The sequence below is a fragment of the Pseudophryne corroboree genome, chromosome 5 (assembly GCF_028390025.1).
Source record: "Pseudophryne corroboree isolate aPseCor3 chromosome 5, aPseCor3.hap2, whole genome shotgun sequence".
In the NCBI taxonomy this organism is placed as follows: domain Eukaryota; kingdom Metazoa; phylum Chordata; class Amphibia; order Anura; family Myobatrachidae; genus Pseudophryne; species Pseudophryne corroboree.
Window position 1 is genome coordinate 441388833 of NC_086448.1, and position 23891 is coordinate 441412723.

Consider the following 23891-nt stretch of genomic DNA (forward strand, 5'->3'; position numbering starts at 1 on the left):
CCATTAAGGTTCAAATTTCGGCCCTGTCGATTTTCTTCCAGAAAGAACTGGCTTCAGTTCCTGAGGTTCAGACGTTTGTCAAAGGGGTACTGCATATACAGCCTCCTTTTGTGCCTCCAGTGGCACCTTGGGATCTCAATGTAGTTTTGGGGTTCCTAAAATCACATTGGTTTGAACCACTCACCACTGTGGACTTAAAATATCTCACATGGAAAGTGGTAATGCTGTTGGCCCTGGCTTCAGCCAGGCGTGTCTCAGAATTGGCGGCTTTGTCATATAAAAGCCCTTACCTAATTTTTCATACGGACAGGGCAGAATTGAGGACTCGTCCTCAATTTCTCCCTAAGGTGGTTTCAGCGTTTCACTTGAACCAGCCTATTGTGGTACCTGCGGCTACTAGGGACTTGGAGGACTCCAAGTTGCTGGACGTAGTCAGGGCCCTGAAAATATATGTTTCCAGGACGGCTGGAGTCAGAAAATCTGACTCGCTGTTTATCCTGTATGCACCCAACAAGCTGGGTGCTCCTGCTTCTAAGCAGACTATTGCTCGTTGGATTTGTAGTACAATTCAGCTTGCACATTCTGTGGCAGGCCTGCCACAGCCAAAATCTGTAAAAGCCCATTCCACACGGAAAGTGGGCTCATCTTGGGCGGCTGCCCGAGGGGTCTCGGCTTTACAACTTTGCCGAGCAGCTACTTGGTCAGGGGCAAACACGTTTGCTAAATTCTACAAATTTGATACCCTGGCTGAGGAGGACCTGGAGTTCTCTCATTCGGTGCTGCAGAGTCATCTGCACTCTCCCGCCCGTTTGGGAGCTTTGGTATAATCCCCATGGTCCTTACGGAGTCCCCAGCATCCACTAGGACGTCAGAGAAAATAAGAATTTACTTACCGATAATTCTATTTCTCGTAGTCCGTAGTGGATGCTGGGCGCCCATCCCAAGTGCGGATTGTCTGCAATACTTGTACATAGTTATTGTTAACTAAATCGGGTTATTGTTGTAGTGAGCCATCTTTTCTAGAGGCTCCTCTGTTATCATACTGTTAACTGGGTTCAGATCACAAGTTATACGGTGTGATTGGTGTGGCTGGTATGAGTCTTACCCGGGATTCAAAATCCTTCCTTATTGTGTACGCTCGTCCGGGCACAGTATCCTAACTGAGGCTTGGAGGAGGGTCATAGGGGGAGGAGCCAGTGCACACCAGGTAGTACTAAAGCTTTCTATTTGTGCCCAGTCTCCTGCAGAGCCGCTATTCCCCATGGTCCTTTCGGAGTTCCCAGCATCCACTACGGACTACGAGAAATAGAATTATCGGTAAGTAAATTCTTATTTTCTTTTTCATCCACTAGGGGTCACTGGAGTACTCTTGGGATGTGGACGGCTTAGCAGAAACAAAGGCACTGAATATTTAAATTTAGAACTCTCCACCCCTCCATATCCCAGAGTACCTCAGTGTACGACCTCAGTGTTTTTTCCGTGCTCACAGCAATAACAAGGCTTGTGGGGACTTCCCACACTTGGTGGAAGATTTTATTAATTTTTCATTTTTACTTTTTACTATAGCACATCCCTTCCCAGTTTCTGGAAAAACATGGGTCCGGGATAGTGCCGCTGCACGGGCAGCGCATGGCGTGTCGGTCCTCACAAAGAGCACCCTCACAGCCACAGGCCCACTGGCTCCTGCAACAGCTGGACGGAGCTTACAGAAAGAAGCCCCGTCGCAGCCATGAAGAAGTGATCAAAGAGCTGGACGGAGCTTACAGAAAGAAGCCCCGTCATAGCCATGAAGAAGTGATCAAACAGCTGGACGGAGCTTACAGATAGAAGCCCCGTCGCAGCTATGACCGGAGAGCTCTGAGCTTAGAAGCCCGTCGCAGACCTCCTACAAAAGGTATGCTGGGGAAACGGGGCGGTCAGCGCAGGCTGCCGCCCCGCTGTGTGGGGTCCGTTGGGTGCGCCCGCTCACTACCGCTCACTGCCACTTAGCCCAGCCGCTCCGTCCTCCCGGCCCAGGCGCTCCGTCCTCCCGCCAGGCGCTCCATCAGCGCTGTATGGAAAGTGCAGCGCCCAGAGGGGGAGACCCGCCGCAGCTCGGCTAGCGACAGCTACGCGCCCCGGCCAGCCGCCCTCCGCTACTTTGAATGTGTCTCTCGCCTCCCTGCAATGAGCTTCCCGGCTCACCGCTAACACAGCGCTACAGGGAGTACAGAGAGGGGGGGGGGGGGGGGGGGACCTGGCTGATTACAGCGCGGCTGCAAGGGGAAATAGCAGGCTGCCATATCTATAGGAATGTTAATACAAAATTAACTGCAGGCAGTGTTTATATTAACTGGATTGTGACCTGCCGGTGATTATGCAGGGTATAATAGGCTATTGAGCCTATATTAACACTGAAGGCATGTATTGTAACCTGCATGTGTTTATTACTGTTTACTAGACAGTGATTATCACTGTATAATAGGCTATTGAGCCTATATTAACACTGCAGCAGGTATTGTAACCTGTACTGTGATTTTCAGTGTAAGCATGGCATGGGGGCCATTTTAATCATGTTTCCTGTTTCTTCCAGTTTGTAATTCCAGAACATTCCTGCCATACATCTCTACTCCACACGGAGGCGCAGGGGTGTTAGTGGGAATTTTGGTTCAGGTTTCACATAGGCTAGCCATGTGAACTGTATTTCGACATAAATAAATATATATATATATATATATATATATATATATATATATATATATATATATATATTACACACCTTAAGTAAAGACTTTACTGGGTTGTGCAAGTGTCTGGCCTTTGGCTATTGTGTTGTCTGTGTGTATAAGGAGTAAGGCTCCAACACAGACTAAAAACAAGGTTTAGTACAATGTCTGTACATAAATCTACCACAGATTCAGTTGCGTTGTAGGTTTCCACTCCGGAAGCATGTTCATTCCCAGATCCTATGTTAAGCATTGGCAATTCAAATTGACTCCGTTCGACAGGAGTGGTAAGATCGGAGTCTCGGAAGTTACTCCGCCAGCTCTAACGGAGGAGTCTCAGACTTTCCAAAGGTCCAACTTCCTTTTGGGTACCAGGGTGTTAATTTAACTGGTCTTATCATTTAATGCAGTCTGACAAATTCTATGTCAAACCTCACAGCGATAACTACGAGTGAGAAGGGTACATTAGACCAGCAGTCAGATAGTGCGGGGTTTGGGCAACCATACATTGCTAATGACCAGTGAGTCAATGTCTCAAATTTACAGAGACTAAGGAGACTCTAACATCTAATCCGTCGAATTTAATAAAAGACAGATCTTCAATGAGTTTCTTATTTAGAATATCTGACTAAGATTTAAGTCTATTTACCCGTTTCCACATCTAAATGGGAGAATCCGCCATTGGTGAAATCGTCTGTGTCAAACATTATAAAGACCCAAGATATATTTGGGTCACTAGGCGCTCTATGTATGGAAACAATGACGATCACATTAGACTTATCGTTAATAAGAAGCTGCAGAGTATCTCTGTAAAGCTTCTGCTGACGCCTGTTACCTCGATTCTCGCTTTTTATCGTCGCTAGTTTCAGCACGACAAGGCCAGAAGTTGTTTGGTACTAAATTTGATAATCAGGCCAAGGCGGGGGGGGGGGGGGGGGGGTGCGGGGGGGGGTGCTGTGGTGTATCAAAACGGAAATACTTTGGTCCGGCGTTTAAAGTCTTTAGACTTCAGTCTTTTCAAGGCTGTGGTACAAAAACAGTCACAACTTGTAACGCCAGGGCGCTAAAGTCAACAAGCCAGTGGCTTGACGGCCTCTTAGGCCATCTCGAATTTCCAATTGTGGAAGCGCGCCTTTACACGTTACATTTGCCGGGTTTCCAGACATCCACTCATGGATGTATCCGCTATTTAAAGGTTAAAAGACAAGACTGCCTCTGTCGGACGAAATTAGGCGTTTTGACAGGTTGCCATTCAGTCTCTGCTGGTTTCAGCTGTTTTTATTTCCAGGCCTGGTACACCAACAGAGTCAGGGTTACTTATTCCCCTCTGTTTGGGGTACCGAAGCCGGAGGGCTCCGTCGCAGTCTCAATCAGCAAGTCACGTACTACAGTTTGAAAATTGATTTCTGCGGTTCGTATTTGCATATTTGGAGCCACAAGATTGCATGATTGCGCTTGATCTTCAGAATGCGTATTTACCCATTCCGGTTTGGTCACCGCATCACAGGTTCTTGCGTTTTGCAATACGCCACAACCATTAACCGTTTCAGGTTCTACCGTTTGGCCTCTTGTCAGCGCCTCGGGTATTCACCAAAGTGATGTTGGTGATGATAGCTCATCTCAGAGCCCTGGCAGTGACAATCGTTCCATACTTAGACGATCTGCTCATAAGAACTCTGTCTCAACAGAGTTTCCTCTTACTTGCGCTACTAACGTTCACCACGGTTGCAGTGTCAAGTTCAAAAACAATCGCATCTAATTCCGTCTGAACGACTTCAATTCCTAGGTATGAGTATAGATACGGTAAATCAAAGAGATTTACCTACTACACCAGAAAGAACAGATTATACCATCTAGTACAATTAGTGCAAAAGCCACGCACACTAGCGGTACATTGGTGTATTCGCCTATTGGGAACAATGATGTGTTTTCGAAGCGCTTTAGTTCGCCGGGTTTCACTCTCGTTTCCCACAGGGGGGCGAGGGTGTCTATACTCTGGGCGAGAGTCTCAGAGGTTGAGGAGTTGTAGTTAAAAAGGTCAGCGACAGGGTTTCTAAAACAGATCACGACAGATTGCGGTCTATAAATGTCCTGGAACTCCGTGCAATTTACAATGCACTACATGCTTCGCTTTCAGTCTGTCCAAGAGCAGTCAGACAACGCAACGGGAGTTGCATACACAACATCCAGGGAGGACCGAGAAGCCGCATGGCAATGCGGGAGGTAGCTCGAATCCTCAATTGCCCAGAACAGCCTCGTGTATCTGGGTCCACCGTTTTCCGCTGCTCTCTCCGTTGCTAAAACGGATCATAAGACCGTTCGTCACAGTCATACTAGTGATATCTCATGGGTTTCGGAGAGCTTGCTTCTCGAATCTCCAAGGAATACTCGCACACGATCCTTGCTCGCTCATACTACGTCCAACCTGTTACAACAGGGACCGTTCTTTTACCCCTATTTACCTATGTACCGCGGCTGCGGTTGACGGGGTGGTGGTTGAGACCGCCCTCTTAAGAAAAGAGATAGGGCATTACAGTATCGGTTATACCAACCATGTTACGAGCTAGGAAGCCGGTTACGGCAGCTCATTTTCTCTATCGTCCTAAGTGGATGCTGGGGTTCCTGAAAGGACCATGGGGAATAGCGGCTCCGCAGGAGACAGGGCACAAAAGTAAAGCTTTTACAGGTCAGGTGGTGTGTACTGGCTCCTCCCCCTATGACCCTCCTCCAGACTCCAGTTAGATTTTTGTGCCCGGCCGAGAAGGGTGCAATTCTAGGTGGCTCTCATAAAGAGCTGCTTAGAGAGTTTAGCTTAGGTTTTTTATTTTTTTACAGTGATTCCTGCTGGCAACAGGATCACTGCAACGAGGGACAGAGGGGAGAAGAAGTGAACTCACCTGCGTGCAGGATGGATTGGCTTCTTGGCTACTGGACATGAAGCTCCAGAGGGACGATCACAGATACAGCCTGGATGGTCACCGGAGCCACGCCGCCGGCCCCCTCACAGATGCTGAAGCAAGAAGAGGTCCAGAATCGGCGGCTGAAGACTCCTGCAGTCTTCTTAAGGTAGCGCACAGCACTGCAGCTGTGCGCCATTTTCCTCTCAGCACACTTCACACGGCAGTCACTGAGGGTGCAGGGCGCTGGGGGGGGGGCGCCCTGGGAGGCAAATGAAAACCTTTAAAAAGGCTAAAAATACCTCACATATAGCCCCAGAGGCTATATGGAGATATTTACCCCTGCCTAAATGTACTAAATAGCGGGAGACGAGCCCGCCGAAAAAGGGGCGGGGCCTATCTCCTCAGCACACGGCGCCATTTTCTGTCACAGCTCCGCTGGTCAGGAAGGCTCCCAGGTCTCTCCCCTGCACTGCACTACAGAAACAGGGTATAACAGAGAGGGGGGGCAAAATAAATGGCAATATATTAATATAAAAGCAGCTATAAGGGAGCACTTAATCATAAGGCTATCCCTGTCATATATAGCGCTTTTTGGTGTGTGCTGGCAGACTCTCCCTCTGTCTCCCCAAAGGGCTAGTGGGTCCTGTCTTCGTATAGAGCATTCCCTGTGTGTCTGCTGTGTGTCGGTTCGTGTGTGTCGACATGTATGAGGACGTTATTGGTGTGGAGGCGGAGCAATTGCCAAATATGAGGATGTCACCTCCTAGGGGGTCGACACCAGAATGGATGCCTTTATTTGTGGAATTACGGGATAGCGTCAACTCGCTTAAGCAGTCGTTTGCCGACATGAGGCGGCCGGACACTCAATTAGTGCCTGTCCAGGCGCCTCAAACACCGTCAGGGGCTGTAAAACGCCCCTTGCCTCAGTCGGTCGACACAGACCCAGACACAGGCACTGATTCCGGTGGTGAAGGTGACGAATCAACCGTATTTTCCAGTAGGGCCACACGTTATATGATTTTGGCAATAAAGGAGATGTTACATTTAGCTGATACTACAGGTACCACTAAACAGGGTATTATGTGGGGTGTGAAAAAACTACCAGTAGTTTTTACCGAATCAGAAGAATTAAATGACGTGTGTGATGAAGCGTGGGGTGCCCCGATAAAAAACTGCTAATTTCAAAGAAGTTATTGGCTTTATACCCTTTCCCGCCAGAGGTTAGGGAGCGCTGGGAAACACCTCCTAGGGTGGACAAAGCGCTAACACGCTTATCAAAACAAGTGGCGTTACCCTCTCCTGAGACGGCCGCACTTAAAGATCCATCAGATAGGAGGATGGAAAATATCCAAAAAGGTATATACACACATGCAGGTGTTATACTACGACCAGCTATTGCGACTGCCTGGATGTGCAGTGCTGGGGTAGTTTGGTCAGAGTCCCTGATCGAAAATATTGATACCCTGGACAGGGACAATATTTTACTGTCGTTAGAACAAATAAAGGATGCATTTCTTTATATGCGTGATGCACAGAGAGATATCTGCACACTGGCATCACGGGTAAGTGCTATGTCCATTTCGGCCAGAAGAGCTTTATGGACACGACAGTGGACAGGCGATGCGTAGAGGAGTTATTTGGGGTCGGTCTATCGGATTTGGTGGCCACGGCTACGGCCGGGAAATCCACCTTTCTACCTCAAGTCACTCCCCAACAGAAAAAGGCACCGACCTTTCAACCGCAGCCCTTTCGTTCCTTTAAAAATAAGAGAGCAAAGGGCTATTCATATCTGCCACGAGGCAGAGGACGAGGGAAGAGACAGCAACAGGCAGCTCCTTCCCAGGAACAGAAGCCCTCCCCGGCTTCTACAAAAGCCTCAGCATGACGCTGGGGCTTCGCAAGCGGACTCGGGGGCGGTAGGCGGTCGTCTCAAGAATTACAGCGCGCAGTGGGCTCACTCGCAGGTAAATCCCTGGATCCTGCAGATAATATCTCAGGGGTACAGGTTGAAATTAGAGACAGAGCCACCTCGCCGTTTCCTGAAGTCTGCTTTACCAACGTCCCCCTCAGAAAGGGAGACGGTTTTGGAAGCCATTCACAAGCTGTATTCTCAGCAGGTGATAGTCAAGGTACCTCTTCTACAACAAGGGAAGGGGTATTATTCCACTCTTTTTGTGGTACCGAAGCCGGATGGCTCGGTAAGGCCTATTCTAAATCTGAAGTCCTTGAACCTGTACATAAAGAAGTTCAAGTTCAAGATGGAGTCACTCAGAGCAGTGATAGCGAACCTGGAAGAAGGGGACTTTATGGTATCCTTGGACATCAAGGATGCGTATCTCCACGTTCCAATTACCCCTCACACCAGGGGTACCTCAGGTTCGTTGTACAAAACTGTCACTATCAGTTTCAGACGCTGCCGTTTGGTTTGTCCACGGCACCTCGGGTCTTTACAAAGGTAATGGCCGAGATAATATTTCTTCTTCGAAGAAAAGGCGTATTAATTATCCCATACTTGGACGATCTCCTAATAAGGGCAAGGTCCAGAGAACAGCTAGAGATGGGTTTAGCACTATCTCAAGAGGTGCTAAAGCAGCACGGATGGATTCTGAATATTCCAAAATCCCAATTAATGCCGACAACTCGTCTGCTGTTCCTGGGGATGATTCTGGACACAGTTCAGAAAAAGGTTTTTCTTCCCGAAGAAAAAGCCAAGGAGTTATCTGACCTGGTCAGGAACCTCCTAAAACCAGGAAAGGTGTCTGTACATCAATGCACAAGAGTCCTGGGAAAAAATGGTAGCTTCTTACGAAGCAATCCCTTTCGGCAGATTCCATGCAAAGGGATCTGTTGGACAAATGGTCAGGGTCGCATCTTCAGATGCACCTGCGGATAACCCTGTCGCCGAGGACAAGGGTATCCCTTCTGTGGTGGTTGCAGGAGGCTCATCTATTGGAGGGCCGCAGATTCGGCATGCAGGATTGGATCCTGGTGACCACGGATGCCAGCCTGAGAGGCTGGGGAGCAGTCACACAGGGAAGAAATTTCCAGGGAGTGTGGTCGAGCCTGAAAAAGTCTCTTCACATAAGCTTTCTGGAAGTAAGAGCAATCTACAATGCTCTAAGCCAGGCGGAACCTCTGCTTCAAGGAAGACCGGTGTTGATCCAGTCGGACAACATCACGGCAGTCGCCCATGTAAACAGACAGGGCGGCACAAGAAGCAGGAGGGCAATGGCAGAAGCTGCCAGGATCCTTCGCTGGGCGGAGAATCACGTGATAGCACTGTCAGCAGTATTCATCCCGGGCGTGGACAACTGGGAAGCAGACTTCCTCAGCAGACACGACCTTCACCCGGGAGAGTGGGGACTTCATCCAGAAGTTTTCCACATGCTATTAAACCGTTGGGTAAAACCAATGGTGGACATGATGGCGTCTCGCCTCAACAAAACACTGGACAGGTATTGCGCCAGGTCAAGAGATCCGCAGGCAATAGCTGTGGACGCGCTGGTAACACCTTGGGTGTACCAGTCGGTATATGTGTTTCCTCCTCTGCCTCTCATACCAAAGGTATTGAGGATTATACGGCAAAGAGGAGTAAGACTAGTGGCTCCGGATTGGCCAAGAAGGACTTGGTACCCGGAACTTCAAGAGATGGTCACGGACGATCCGTGGCCTCTACTTCTGAGAAGGGACCTGCTTCAGCAGGGTCCTTGTCTTTTTCAAGACTTACCGCGGCTGCGTTTGACGGCATGGCGTTTGAATGCCAGATCCTAAAAGGAAAAGGCATTCCAGAAGAAGTCATTCCTACCTTGATAAAGGCAAGGAAGGAAGTCACCGCGAAGCATTATCGCCGTATTTGGCGAAAATATGTTGCGTGGTGCGAGCAGCGGAGTGCTCCGATGGAGGAATTTCAACTGGGTCGTTTTCCTACATTTCCTGCAATCAGGATTGTCTATGGGTCTCAAATTGGGATCTATTAAGGTTCAAATTTCGGCCCTATCAATATTCTTCCAAAAAGAATTGGCCTCAGTCCCTGAGGTCCAGATTTTTATCAAAGGAGTACTGCATATACAGCCTCCTGTGGTGCCTAAGGTGGCACCGTGGGATCTAAATGTAGTTTTAGATTTCCTCAAATCCAATTGGTTTGAACCACTAAAGAATGTGGATTTGAAATATCTCACATGGAAAGTGACTATGTTACTGGCCCTGGCTTCGGCCGGGAGAGTATCTGAACTGGCGGCTTTGTTTTATAAAAGCCCTTATTTAATTTTCCATTCGACATAGGGCAGAGCTGCGGACGCGTCCGCATTTTCTCCCTAAGGTGGTATCAGCGTTTCACCTGAACCAGCCTATTGTAGTGCCTGCGGCTACAGACGACTTGAAGGACTCCAAGTTGTTGGACGTTGTCAGAGCCTTAAAAATATACATTTAAAGGACGGCTGGAGTCAGAAAATCTGACTCGCTGTTTATACTGTATGCACCCAACAAGTTGGGTGCACCTGCTTCTAAGCAGTCGATTGCTCGTTGGATTTGTAACAAAATTCAACTTGTACATTCTGTGGCAGGCCTGCCACAGCCTAAATCTGTTAAGGCCCATTCCGCAAGGAAGGTGGGCTCATCTTGGGCGGCTGCCCGAGGGGTCTCGGCATTACAACTCTGCCGAGCAGCTACGTGGTCAGGGGAGAACACGTTTGTACATTTTTACAAATTTGATACCCTGGCAAAGGAGGACCTGGAGTTCTCTCATTCGGTGCTGCAGAGTCATCCGCACTCTCCCGCCCGTTTGGGAGCTTTGGTATAATCCCCATGGTCCTTTCAGGAACCCCAGCATCCACTTAGGACGATAGAGAAAATAAGAATTTACTTACCGATAATTCTATTTCTCGGAGTCCGTAGTGGATGCTGGGCGCCCATCCCAAGTGCGGATTATCTGCAATACTTGTACATAGTTATTGTTAACTAATTCGGGTTATTGTTTAGGAAGCCATCTTTCAGAGGCTCCTCTGTTATCATACTGTTAACTGGGTTTAGATCACAAGTTGTACGGTGTGATTGGTGTGGCTGGTATGAGTCTTACCCGGGATTCAAAATCCTCCCTTATTGTGTACGCTCGTCCGGGCACAGTACCTAACTGGAGTCTGGAGGAGGGTCATAGGGGGAGGAGCCAGTACACACCACCTGACCTGTAAAAGCTTTACTTTTGTGCCCTGTCTCCTGCGGAGCCGCTATTCCCCATGGTCCTTTCAGGAACCCCAGCATCCACTACGGACTCCGAGAAATAGAATTATCGGTAAGTAAATTCTTATTATTACAGAATTTGGTGTGCCTATATAGGTTGGTGTGAAGCTCAGAAGTTTCCGACATCATCTTTCAAGTTACCCGTATTCTGTTATTTTACAGACGGGGTGGGATGGAGAACTGCGTTTATCTACACTGAGGGTGCAGGTATCTGTGTTGTCAATTTATTTTCAAAGACGTTTGACTCTATTGCGTCGGTACACACCTTTCTACAAGCTGTCATCAGAGTGCAGCCTCCATTTATCCCACCTACAGAGCCATGCGACTTGAAGCTCGGTTCAAATTTCTTAGTTTTCATATTTTGAACCCTTACAACAAATGGGGATTAAGTTTCTCACTTGGGAAACGTTTTTTCTTCTAGCCTTAGCTTCGGCAAGGGTTTTGTTTTCAAATTTGGGTGCCTTGTGTTCCAAGCCACCGTATTTGGGTTTCCTCATGACAGAGCGGAACTTCGGACAAATTCAGATTTCTTGTTTTTCACATCAATAAACCAATAGTGTTTCCTGTGTTGACAGCACATTCTAGAATTCTGAATGTGGTACGCGCATTACGTGTTTATATGTCCCGAACGTCTACAGTTCGTAATACGGATACGTTGTTTGTTCTCTATGATGCTGCCAACTGGGGTTAGCCAGTTTCTCAGCAGACATTATCCAGTTGGATAAAACTGACTACACGTCAGGCTTACCTTAGGGCTAAGTTACAGTCGCCTACGTCAGTAATAGCTCATCCCACAGGTTCTGTGGGAATGTCATGACCAGCTGGTCGTGGAGTTTCTATGACGCGGCTACATAGTCTTCAGTGCACACGTTTGTGCGCGTTTACAAGTTTTGAAACGTTTGCGGCATCAGCATCTAGCTTTGGCCGCCTACTGTTACAGGTGTCAAACAGCTCTCCCGCCCACGAGGGAAGCTTTGGTACGTCCCAAGAGTACTCCAGTGATCCCTAGTGGATGAAAAAGAAAATAGGATTTTGGTACTTACCAGGTAAATCCTTTTCTTTGAATCCATAGGGGGCACTGGACGCCCACCCAGAGCAGTTTTACCTGGGTTGTATTAAGCTCAGAGGAGCTTATGGTACCACATTTTCACCGATTGGTTCAAATTATAAAGGTCTATCGGTTATGGTGTCAACTGTTTAGTTGACAGTAACGTTATGTGTCAACTTTGTTGTTGTCCGTTATGTTATAGGAATTCTCCATTGTCAACCTCTCTATAGTTCCTGTTCGCTCAGTAAAAAAACACTGAGGTCGTACACTGAGGTACTCTAAGATATGGAGGGGTGGAGAGTTCTAAATTTAAATATTCAGTGCCTTTGTTTCTGCTAAGCCGTCCATATCCCAAGAGTACTCCAGTGCCCCCTATGGATTCAAAGAAAAGGATTTACCTGGTAAGTACCAAAATCCTATTTTCTGAAGAAAGCTGAAGATTTCAAGGGCTGCAGCTTTGCTGGATGTCAGTTTGACATCCCCTGCTGCAGCTCCATGTCTCCCCCACAGCGCTGTATACTCCCGCACCCTGGTTGCAGAGGCTTCGTTGTATTTCTGGTCAGTCACACACACTCGCCGCTGCCCTCCGGTATCGCTTGGCCGCAGGTACAAGGTGAGGTAAGGGGTCTCTTTAGCCCGCTGTTATTGCGATCCAGCGCGGCCGCGCACACTGTAAAGGGCAGCCGCTCCACTAGCCATCGGGACACAAGGCACAGGTGGAGGTTTTTCTCTCAATAAACCCTGTTTTTATTATAGCCCGCAGTGCCCGGTGGGGAAGCCAGCAGGGGGATAAGACCTAACCTGTAGCCCCTCCCCCAGGGCGCTATTTGGGTAAATGTTCCCACCCTGGAGCTGCATATTTCTCCCTCACTCCCTGTCAGCCGCCATTACACAGAGCTGCGCTGTTCCTGGGACTGCTTGGGCAAATCCTCCTCTGTAAAGCCGCCTGCTCGTCGGCGCTGTGCATTTTACAGGACACTAAAGTATTCTACCTGTCAAAGGACAGTGTTAGTTAAGAGAGTGCATACAGTCAGGGTTGTGGGGAACAAACACCCTGTGATATACATCCAGTACTTACTGTGTTTTGTTATATCTACTGTTTACGTATAGCTATACGGAGTATTACTTTGTATTGCTAGTTCAGTGCAGTTTTATTGTTGGTATAATTTCTGCATTGTACAATCATGACTGTGTGTGCATGTAGCTGCTGCGTGGCTGCCATCTTGTGTATTTCACTCAGCTTGCTACTCCTACATTCTATAACCTGAGGGGGCTAAGTTTGTCAGGTTTGTTAACTGATATAGGTATTTCACAAGATATACTTATTGTGTGTTTTTCTTTGATTTATAGTCGTCATATATCTCTTGGATTCCCGGTTTGTGCTGACAGGAAAGTAACACTACACTGGGAGTTCTTGCTAGGTATATCGCTGCTAATATTGTACTTCTCCCACATTGCGTGGTGGTGGTGCTGCAGTCACTTTTGAGGAAAACATGGCAGCAGAGTTCAGGTTCAGGGGGGTTCCTTACCCCCCAGTGGGTCTGTAGCACCGGGGGCCACTAAGGACCCACCTTGGGCTACCTTCTCCACGTTATTAAATACGCTGGTAACAAAACTTACGCCCCCTGTGGGACCTCCTATGCCAGTGCAGAAATTTATGGTCCCTGCAGTCAATCCGCCATGGGCGGATCAAATCTCATCACAGTTACAGCACTTGAACCGATCGCTGTTTAAAAATAAGTCTCACTCTCACCCACCTAAGACTAAGGTGTCTTCTAAACGGGCCGCTATTTCCTCACAATCCACCGCTGTTCCGGACACATCCTCTGAGGAGGAGGATGGTGCATATACTGGCCCCACAGACACTGACTCTGATGCTTCTGATGGGGAAGGGAAGTCACTGGTGGATGTCCCTGATGTGATTGAGGCTATCAGGCTCCTTCTTCAGGTCTCTGATGAACCTGAGCCTGCAGCTGTCTCTAGAAATCCGGACATATGTAAACGTAAGAAGGTGCTTAAACAAGTTTTCCCTCATTCACAACACCTGGCTGACATACGCCAGGAATCCTGGGAAAATCCGTGAACAAAATCCACACCGCATAAGAGACTGTTGGCTTGCTATCCTTTCTCTGCGGAGCTATGTACAAATTGGGGAAACTCCTCCGCCTGTAGATTCTCATGTGGCACGCATGGTAGTTTCCTTCGCTCTGTCAGTAACTACCGTCGCCTCTCTGAAGGAACTGACGGATAGACGTGTGGAGGGTTGTTTGAAAGCGATTTACACCCTAACGGGGGCTGTGCATAGACCAACCTTTGCAGCAACATGGGTTGCTGAAGCTGTTGAAGCATGGGCCCAGGAGGCGGAGCTACCTTCCAACGCTTCTGATTAGGCCAGACAATATGTCTCACATATTGCCACGGCTTCTCTTTACCTTAAGGACGTCCGATGTTGGGGGTGCTGGCGGCCAAGGCTGCCACTACGTCCATCTTGGCTCGCTGTATCCTGTGGTTTGAGATCCTGGTCGGTGGATATGGATTCTAAGCAAACCCTGGAGGTACTTCCTTTCAAGGGAGACATTCTTTTTGGCGAAGACCTCAATAAGATTGTGGCTGACCTGGCTTCTGCTAAAACAGCTTGCCTACCTAGTACGCCTCCTTCCGCACAGAAGGCTAAAAGTGCTTTCTCTCGACCCTTTCGTTCTCCAGGTAAAGCAAAAGGTCAGGCGTACCCGAAGCAAACTCGTACTTCCAAACCTGCAAAACCCAGACCAAAGCGGGCCTGGGCTGCCTGTCAGCCTGCTTCCAAAACTGATAAGCCTGCATGACGGGGCGGGCCTCCCCCTGGGTGGTTGAAGACCACTTCCGATGCCTGGGTAAGGGAAGTCGTCACTCAAAGTTACGCCGTATCCTGCAAGAAACGTTCCCCTCATCGATTTTGCCTGACCGAATTCTCTTTGGACCCGGTGAAGGCAAACACTCTTAATTCGCTGGTACAATCCCTCCTGACCACAGAGAGGCAAGGCGTACTATTCACCGCTGTTTCTAGTCCCGAAACCGAACAGGTCCTCGCGGACCATTCTCAGTCTCAAGTCCTTGAACAAGTATGTGAGGGTCTCCAAGTTTCGTATGGAAACTCTACGCTCTATTGTTCTGGCCTTGGAGCCTGGGGACTATATGGTCTCCCTGGACATACAAGATGCCTACCTGCATATTCCTATTGCAGTGTCTCATCAGCAGTACCTGAGATTTTCGGTGGGCAACCTTCATTACCAATTTCAGTCATTACCTTTTGGTTTAACATCGGCTCCACGCGTTTTCACCAAAGTAATGGCGGTCATGACGGCTGTACTCCACCGTCAAGGGGTCAGGATCTTACCGTACCTGGTTCCAGAAATACTCCTGCGTCATCTAGATCTGACCGTCAAGTTCATGAAAGCCCACGAGTGGCTAGTCAACTGGAAGAAATCTTCCCTGGTTCCTGCTCGGAGCATGGTGCACCTGGGAGCGTTATTGGACACTCAGGAGAAAGTCCTGCAGCTTCAGGACAGGTTTCGATGCTTCTTATCTCGTCCGCACGTGTCGATACATTCAGCAATGCAATTGCTAGGTCTCATGATGGAGTATGCTCCATTCCATTCTCGCCCTCTGCAGAAGTTAATTCTTGCCATGTGGGACGGCCTGCCTCAGCGGATCAGATCTCAAATGATCTCCTGGTCTCCGGAGGTCCGGCTGTCACTGAGCTGGTGGCTTCAGGACCATCAAAGCAGGGGTTGTCCCTTCTGGATATCCAACTGGGTCCTGCTGACGATGGATGCCAGTCTCAGAGGTTGGGGCGCGGTGTTGGAACAACACTCCCTTCAGGGTCGGTGGACCGAGGAGTCGTCTCTACTCCAGATAAACATTCTGGAACTGCGGGCGGTGTTCAATGCATTGAACCTGGCTCAGCATTTGATACAGACAATGCCACCACGGTGGCGTACATCAATCATAAAGACTGTGCTCGGAGCCGCATGGCAATGAGGGAAGTATCACGGATTCTTCAGTGGGCAGAACGCTATCTGCCAGCCATATCCACAGTGTTAATTCCGGTTGTCCTAAACTGGGAAGCGGACTTTCTCAGTCGTCAGGACGTACACGCCGGAGAGGGGAGCCTCCCTCGAGTTGTTTCAACTTCTCGTGGACAAGTGGGGCCTTCCAGATGTGGACCTGATGGCATCTCGACACAATCGCAAGGTTCCGGTCTTCAGAGCAAGGACAAGGGATCCTCAAGCAGCGTTCGTCGACGCTCTGGCAATTCCATGGAATTTTCGGCTGCCGTACGTGTTCCCTCCGGTGTCACTCCTGCCCAGAGTACTATGGAAGTTCAAGCAAGAAGGAGGAAACCTACTTCTGATCGCTCCAGCGTGGCACAGACAGCACTGGTTCTCCGATCTACAGGGCCACTCGCTAGATCGTCCCCTTCTACTTCCACAACGACCAGACCTCCTCGTTCAGGGCCCTTGTGTTTACCAGGACTTGGCCCGTCTGGTTTTGTCGGCGTAGCTCTTGAAGTTTCCATCCTGAGGGCCAAGGGTTTTTCTGAGGCGGTCGTTCAAACTATGTTGAATGCCCGTCAGCCGGCTTCTGCTCGGATTTACTGTAGGGTCTGGAATGCTTACTTTACTTGGTGTGCGTCTCATAATCATGACGTTTTCAAGTTTAGTACGGCTGTACTGTTGGCCTTCGTACACCAGGGCTTGAACTTAGGCCTTCATCTAGCCTCCCTCAAGGTTCACATTTCTGCCTTGTCTGTTTGGTTTCAGAGAAAGATTGCTGTTCTTCCTGATGTTCCTACCTTCACTCAGGATGTGTTACCGATTCAGCCTCCCTATGTACCACCTGTGGCCCCTTGGGATCTGTCGGTGGTTCTGGAGGCCTTGCAAGAGTCTCCGTTTGAACCCCTTGCGTCTGCAGACCTTAAGTGGCTTTCCCTTAAGGTTTTGTTTTTGCTGGCTATCGCTTCAGCTAGAAGGGTCTCGGACTTCGGTGCCTTATCCTGTAAGTCCCCCTATCTGATTTTTCTCTGTGACAGGACTGTTCTTAGAACGCATCCGTGTTATTTACCCAAGGTGGTGTCTTCCTTCCACCTCAATCAGGAGATTGTGGTTCCGGCCTTTAATTCTCCTGGGGCGTCATCTAAAGAGCGGTCTTTGGATGTAGTACGGTCTCGCTGTATCTATGTGAAGAGAACCTCGTCCATTAGGAAATCTGATTCTCTTTTTGTAAGGTTTGGTTTTCACAAACGTGGCTGGCCTGCTAACAAGCAGACCTTGGCCAGATGGATTAGAAAGGTGATTGCACATGCTTTTGTACAGGCTGTCCTTCCTGCTACCATTAACACCCATTCTACTCTGTCTGTCGGACCTTCTTGGGCGGCCCGCCGTGGTGCGGCCCTTGATCAATTATGATGCACTTTGCTTCTTTGGGTTGGTATGGCATTAGCTGCTGACGCCCTCTCCTGTGCGTCAGCGGCTACTAACGATTGTCGTCTCTGGTACCTGCTACTGCGTTGGGCTGGTTGACAAAACTGAGCTCCTGTGCACGGAGGCGGGGTGATATAGGAGGCGGCGCTATGCATCTTGGGAAGAAGGTCAAAGCTTTGAGCCTGTAGGTGCCTCGGATCAAGATCCTACTCCACACCCCCGATGTTATTGTGGAGGCCAGTGTACCTCGCAGAAAGATTTAACAACGGTAAGTTCTTACCATAAATCTCGATTTCTGCTGCGGGGTACACTGAGCTCCACAAGGATTAATATCAGGGATGTCCTAAAGTAGTTCCTTATGGGAGGGGACGCACTGTAGCGGGCACAAGAACCAGGCGTTTAAAGGAAGCATCCTGGGAGGCGGAAGTATCGAAGGCATAGAACCTTATGAATCTCGTTTTACATGATTAAATACCGTATTTACTAGGAAAGGGAACTCTTCCCACCCCTGCTCTGTCTACCCTGCCACACTCCCTGCTGCTCTGTTCTTCTTTACTCTCCCACCTGTGTCTGATGCTCGGTCTGTGCAGCCCACATTCTTCTCCTGTTCCTGGTGGCCTTGTGCTAGGACAGGTGGCAGGCACCGCGTTTCCCACTGTGCATACATGTTTGAGAAGGGACAGACAATAGCAGATTATATTATATACGTAGAAAACGTGAATTTACAAAGTTCAGATTTTTCTTAAGACCTCCAATCCACTTCTGTTTTGTGTCTTATTGAAGACCCTAAGTGCAGCCCATATTACAGCCTTTTATGTATCTCTCTTGCTTTAAAATTCCAGCACTAATTTTGCAACTGTACATTTCTTCAAAGGGTTTTTCAGCACAATAACTTTTTAGCAAACTTGTTCTGGGGAATTCATGGTTAATTCATTGGTAGCTTAAGTGATACTGGTTAGCTTATTGCTCTGTAGCAGATCCTATTACATTTTTTATTAAGTTTCTAATGGAGTGAGGAGTAATTTTTACTTTTTAATCACGTAACCTTGCGTGATCGCATAAGATGTGATCGCAGCCAGCTGGACTGTCACTGACATGGTCTAACAGTGATATAGCAATCTGTGACCGCTGGCATCATTGCCGCGCCTCCCCCAGTAAAACTGCACCAACTGCATTCTGCAGCGCATGCTCCTTAAATTAACATTACATTTAGTACCAAAAGGGCAACTGAAGTTCCCTTCAGAGCACTATTAGGACACTGGGGGGGGGGGGGGGGGGGTGAATATCTAGACCCACCTAGGTAATTATTATTATTTTTTTACTCAAATACTTGAATGTGTTTAAAATGTTTTTTGACGAAGTCTAATTTTTTTCAAAGATCAACAATTTTTTAGGTCATTTTTGCATCAAAAATAAGTTTTTATAGAAAAGTTAATGCAATGATTTTTTTACTAAACAATTATTTGCATCTTGGAAAAATGTACTACAGGTAGAAAATTAAAATGTGCAGAGTTAGATTTGGGTGGGGTGTATCCAATCCAAAATCTAAGTTGCAGTGTAAAAAGAAATCCGTCCAGTATTTGTGGCCTACATGCAAAAGCAGCCCGTATTTACCCTGCTTGAAAAGAAAATGTGTTTGCACCCCTTGCATTGCAACATGGTTTGTTCAGGTGCAAACAAACTTACTGATGTCTTTATTTTTATTTTATTTTTTATTTATTGTTTTGCTCTCAACTCAGAATCAGACTCTGTGATCATGTAATGCATGCCAGTCATGGACTTTTGAAAAATCTATTATAAAAAAAAAAATCTTGTGTTTTATTGCAGTATAAAGTTATTAATATGCACACAATAAAAAAAAATATTTGTAACTGTGCCTCTTTATCATAATGCCACAAGCATGCAATAACTTAGTAGATGGTGTAGGCAGAAGCTCCTGTGTCAGTGAGCTTTGTGACCATTTTGAAGCCCAAAGACCATATTCCTGCAAGTAGATGCGCAGTTTCCTCACTCAAATACTTGCTCATGCAGAAACGTAAACCTTTCTGTTAGTTGACTGTTTTATAAGCAGACCTATTTTGTTAATGCATCTGTACACCACTGCATATCAATGACAAGACATGCAATTTGTCTACTTTGGGGCCAGCAGAACCAGCTGTGGATATAAAACATCCTGGTTGTGGTCTTGGCACTGAACTGTGTTGCCTCCTATGGTGTACTTAGTTTGGTGTGGGTACAAAATCCTAACAGGAGACTGACAGTGAGATCCCAACGGCCATAATCCTGACACATCCTGGTAAGTATTCTCTCTCCCCCTCTCTGATTATATGGCACCTGCATCAAACGCCCTGAGTTTTTAAAAGTAAGAAAAAATGATTTGTCCCCATGCTACATTTTTTTTAATTAAGTATATATTGCATACCAATTTTGAAGAATCTGAGATTATATTTTTTGTGGCCCACCATGCCCCTGAAGATCAAAGATTTCTATTAATTTCTATTTTTTTATTTATTTTATTTCTATAAATTTCTGTTTTATCTGAAAAAGAAATAATGATTTGATTAATGATTTGGATAGGAACAGCAACGATAGGCCCATGAGGCTTCATGCTGTTCCCTATCTTTGTTATGGTAATTTTTGGGTGTGGAGGTGGACCACCTAAGTCAAATCGTACATCAAAAAAAAATTGCACAATTTCTATGCTAAAAAGGTACATTTTAAAAATAGGGACAGCAAGCATTCCGAATGTTGGGGCGTTTGATGCACCCTACCCCGTCCCCCTTGCAGCCTAAGCCTAGCCTTCACCCTAGCCTTCCCCTCCCCTAGCCTACACCCTAGCCTTCCCCTCCCCTAGCCTACACCCTAGCCTTCCCCTCCCCTAGCCTACACCCTAGCCTTCCCCTCCCCTAGCCTACACCCTAGCCTTCCCCTCCCCTAGCCTACACCCTAGCCTTCCCCTCCCCTAGCCTTCCCCTCGCGCAGCCTACACCCTAGCCTTCCTCTCATGCAGCCTAACCCCCAACTCCAGTCCTTACCTCCCAGGATGTGTCGTGATTCTAACCATCGGGGTCCCGCTGTCGGTCTTTTCACTGGCGCATCCCAACTGTCAGTATTGTGACCGCATCATCTTTGACTAAAACAGGAAGTTATTTTAGTTTTCTGCAAATTTACTTCTAAGCATTAAATGTTACCGGAGGTGATTTATATCACTATCGTGAATTACAATTTTAAATTCTGAAGATTAATTTATTAAGTGGATATTCTCTATATACTATAGGATAGTGTTTTATTTGCAACTAAGTTGGGTGTATTGACAATTATTTAGCAGGTTTAGATAATAAATGGCTTGTACTTTTCATAAATAATGCTCATTTCTATGTTCTCGGTTGTTTCAGAACCAAATACCATGCAAGATGGTTTTCGTGGGCCAAATATGCACCGCATTGACCAAACAAAAATGATGCCAGATGCATCTGTTCCACAGAAGCCACAACAGTTTCCATTTGTTCCATCAAACCAAACACAAAATATTCAAAACCTTTCAATGCCTAATACAGCAGGCAGTGCCCAATCAACTGCACAGTCTATTCAAAATAACCCAAGCACTGAAGATCTTCCGTTTCTGAAGAAACTAATGACATTGCTTAGTGTTCTTCCACAAAACACTTCCTCTACTGAAAATGTACAGATGAATTCAAAATTAATGATGTTAAAAGCATTACTGCTAGGTCAAAAACCCAGCTCTGACCTTTCACAGCAGCAAATGATGATGCAGATTGCCTCTCTGACACAGGGCACTGGAAACACAGATATGGGTTCTCTCAATCAGCAACTGATGACAATAATGGCATCACAAAATCCCACCACTATGAAAAACGTCCTGTTAAACCAGCAGATGACGCAAGTGGCCTCAATGGGTAAAAATACATTGAGTATGGAAAACCCTCAACTAAACCAGAATTTACTTATGCAGATGGCAGGTGGGATGCAAGACCCTCAGAACAGAGGAAATGCGCTGATGAATTTGATGTCTAATTTGAACCAGAGTGTTCCAAACCAACAGGGTGGACAGGTGGGCAGCAGTTCAATGATGCAAAGGAACCAGGATGCTGATCAAAAGCAAAATCTAAATACTCGACCAGAATATGCTGGTGCATCACAGAACTATGGAAATGTTGGTTATGATCGTTCAGTGGAGGGAAATAACCTATCACAGGCTGATCCCGTCAGCCAGTATGATGATATGGCTGAATCTGGGATACACAAGGCAAATGAACAGACACGTGCACCATATTCTGAAATGAGTTATGAATCTGGAATACATGGTAGGAAACGGAATGAGTCGTCTTATAGAAGCCCTTCAGCACAAGTCGCTGGTACTTCAAGAGAACGAGAACCTTACAGAAGAGTTAGTCTGTCTCCTGATTATATGGCACCTGCATCAAACACCCGTGAGCTGTATAATTCGAAACAGTACGATGTACCTGAGTGGGGTGATAGAGAGAGCGATATACTACATAGTAAGCGCGCTAGACTGGATATGGATCGCATTCCACCACGCTACTCAGAAGACTACTATCGTGAATCACGCCAGCCATATGGGAGACGTACCGCTGACCTATCTGAGGATATCAGAGACCGGATTCGTGGAAAGGATCCATTCACAGTGTCTGCAATTCTCAGTGAATATGCCGATAAACGGTCTTCAAAATAAAGTAAGTTGTATAATGTTTGTTAGTAGTGTTGTGATCTAAGTTCAGTGTGTTCCTATCTATGAAAACTAGCCTTTTTATATTTAAAAGGATTCATTTTAGTTTTGAGTGGATTTGAATGGCTTAATATAAAATAACTAAATGTGTACTAAAGGTATGTGGAAGCAGTGTCCTACTGTTAGAAACATCTGCGACCACAGCGGATTGAGTATATGTTGACTTCTGCCATGGTCAATGTTGACCGTGTTGACATTCATTATGTGGACAGTGATGAAATGTCAACATACCTCCCCTGTTAGCCCAGAGGTGACTTACCTACTTCTAGCAGAGCATTCCAGATCATATGACTGACCTCCGGTCGTTAACACTTACCCTCCCACCCCTAGCCATATACCTAACCCCTCTCCATGCAGCCTTAACCCTAACCCCCCCCCACAGCCTTAACCTTCCCGTCAGAAGCCTAGCCACAATGTGAACATTTTGTCTTCAACATTTTAACAATGTTGACATTATGCGTGCCCATCTCTTGAGTACATCCCACCACAGCAGATCCAGCAAAGGTTCATTTATGTTAACTCAACTCCTTCAGGTTGCCCAAAAAATAAAATTTTAGGGAGTTATTCATTATTTTCCTATATCACCCTCATACTATTTACCAAAATAGAACTTAGTTACCTGACATTTTGTAAACTCTAACCCCAATAACAAAGATAAATAAGTTTCTCCTTCAGGGTTCACAGTAGATCCTTAGGATTCACGATGGGTTCTAGGTGGCGTTAGAGGATCGGCACCAAACTGTTAGACTTTTGAGCTCCCAGCTCCCTCGGTTAAGCCTCCATATAACCCCGCCTCCTGGCGCAGGGATTTCAGTTTTTTGTTTGGTGCGGCAGGAGCCGGACCACTGTAGAAACGGTGTGGCTGTTTTGCAACCACAAGTGTGATAACAGTACTAACTACTGTATTACAGATAGTTGGTAAGCGCTGGGCTTTTATCATAACTGCCTACAGGGGTGCTATGTGGCTGGGTACTTATACTCTGTGACTCTCTGAAGGTACTCTGGGGGGGGGGAAACTGTATGTGACATTTTCCTGTGTGTGTGTATCCCACATTACCATATCTGAGGACTCTGTCCCCTGTGCTGCAGCGTGTTTCATCTTATCCTGAGGAGTTTATTCCATGTACTCAGGACTGCAATATACTTTCTCAGCCTTCTGAGTCCGAACCTGCTTGGGTGGATTCTTTAAGGGGAATGATATCCCAGATTTCAGCAAGGATGTCTTATACTGAGAGAGACAGTTTTTGAGGAGCTCTGTGGAGGGTTTATAGCAATCAGTCCCCACCACTTAGTCAAAAACCCCACCTACATACCCGCAAAAACGTGCACTTGCCCAGATAATGCAAGCTGACACTGATACAGACTCTGATACAGAAGACGGCGATGGAGATATGCAGTGGGGATGCACCCCTTGCTAAGGGGGTGCAACTATTGATTGAAGCCATTAGGGAGGTTTTGCACATTACTGAGTAGGTACCTGAACAGGAAGAGGAGACTTATTTTACCATAAATGAGAAATCCTCCCTTACTTTTCCTGCTTCTAAGGAGTTAAACTCCTTGTTTGAAAAATCCTGGGAAAACCCAGAGAAAAAATTCCAGATCCCTAAAAGAATTCTCATTGCTTTCAGTTTACCTAAAGAAGACAGGAAGAAGTGGGAAAACCCACCTATAGTAGACGCTTCTGTATCTAGGTTGTCTAAAAAGGTGGTTTTACCTGTCCCTGGTTCAACCGCCTTAAAGGAGCCGGCTGACCGCAAGATTGAGACTACACAC

General features: G+C 47.0%; 1 protein-coding gene across 49 annotated transcripts in view; it reads left to right on the forward strand.

Moving 5' to 3' along the window:
* Nucleotides 1–23891, forward strand: part of LOC134927837 (uncharacterized) — a 1188393-nt gene that overhangs the window by 1118245 nt on the left and 46257 nt on the right. For all 49 annotated transcript variants that reach the window (XM_063922861.1, XM_063922855.1, XM_063922854.1 and 46 more), the window contains one exon: nt 20746–22065. In XM_063922861.1, the coding sequence (XP_063778931.1) occupies nt 20746–22064 (1319 nt within the window). In that variant the 3' untranslated portion in view covers nt 22065. The remainder of the gene's footprint in view (nt 1–20745; nt 22066–23891) is intronic.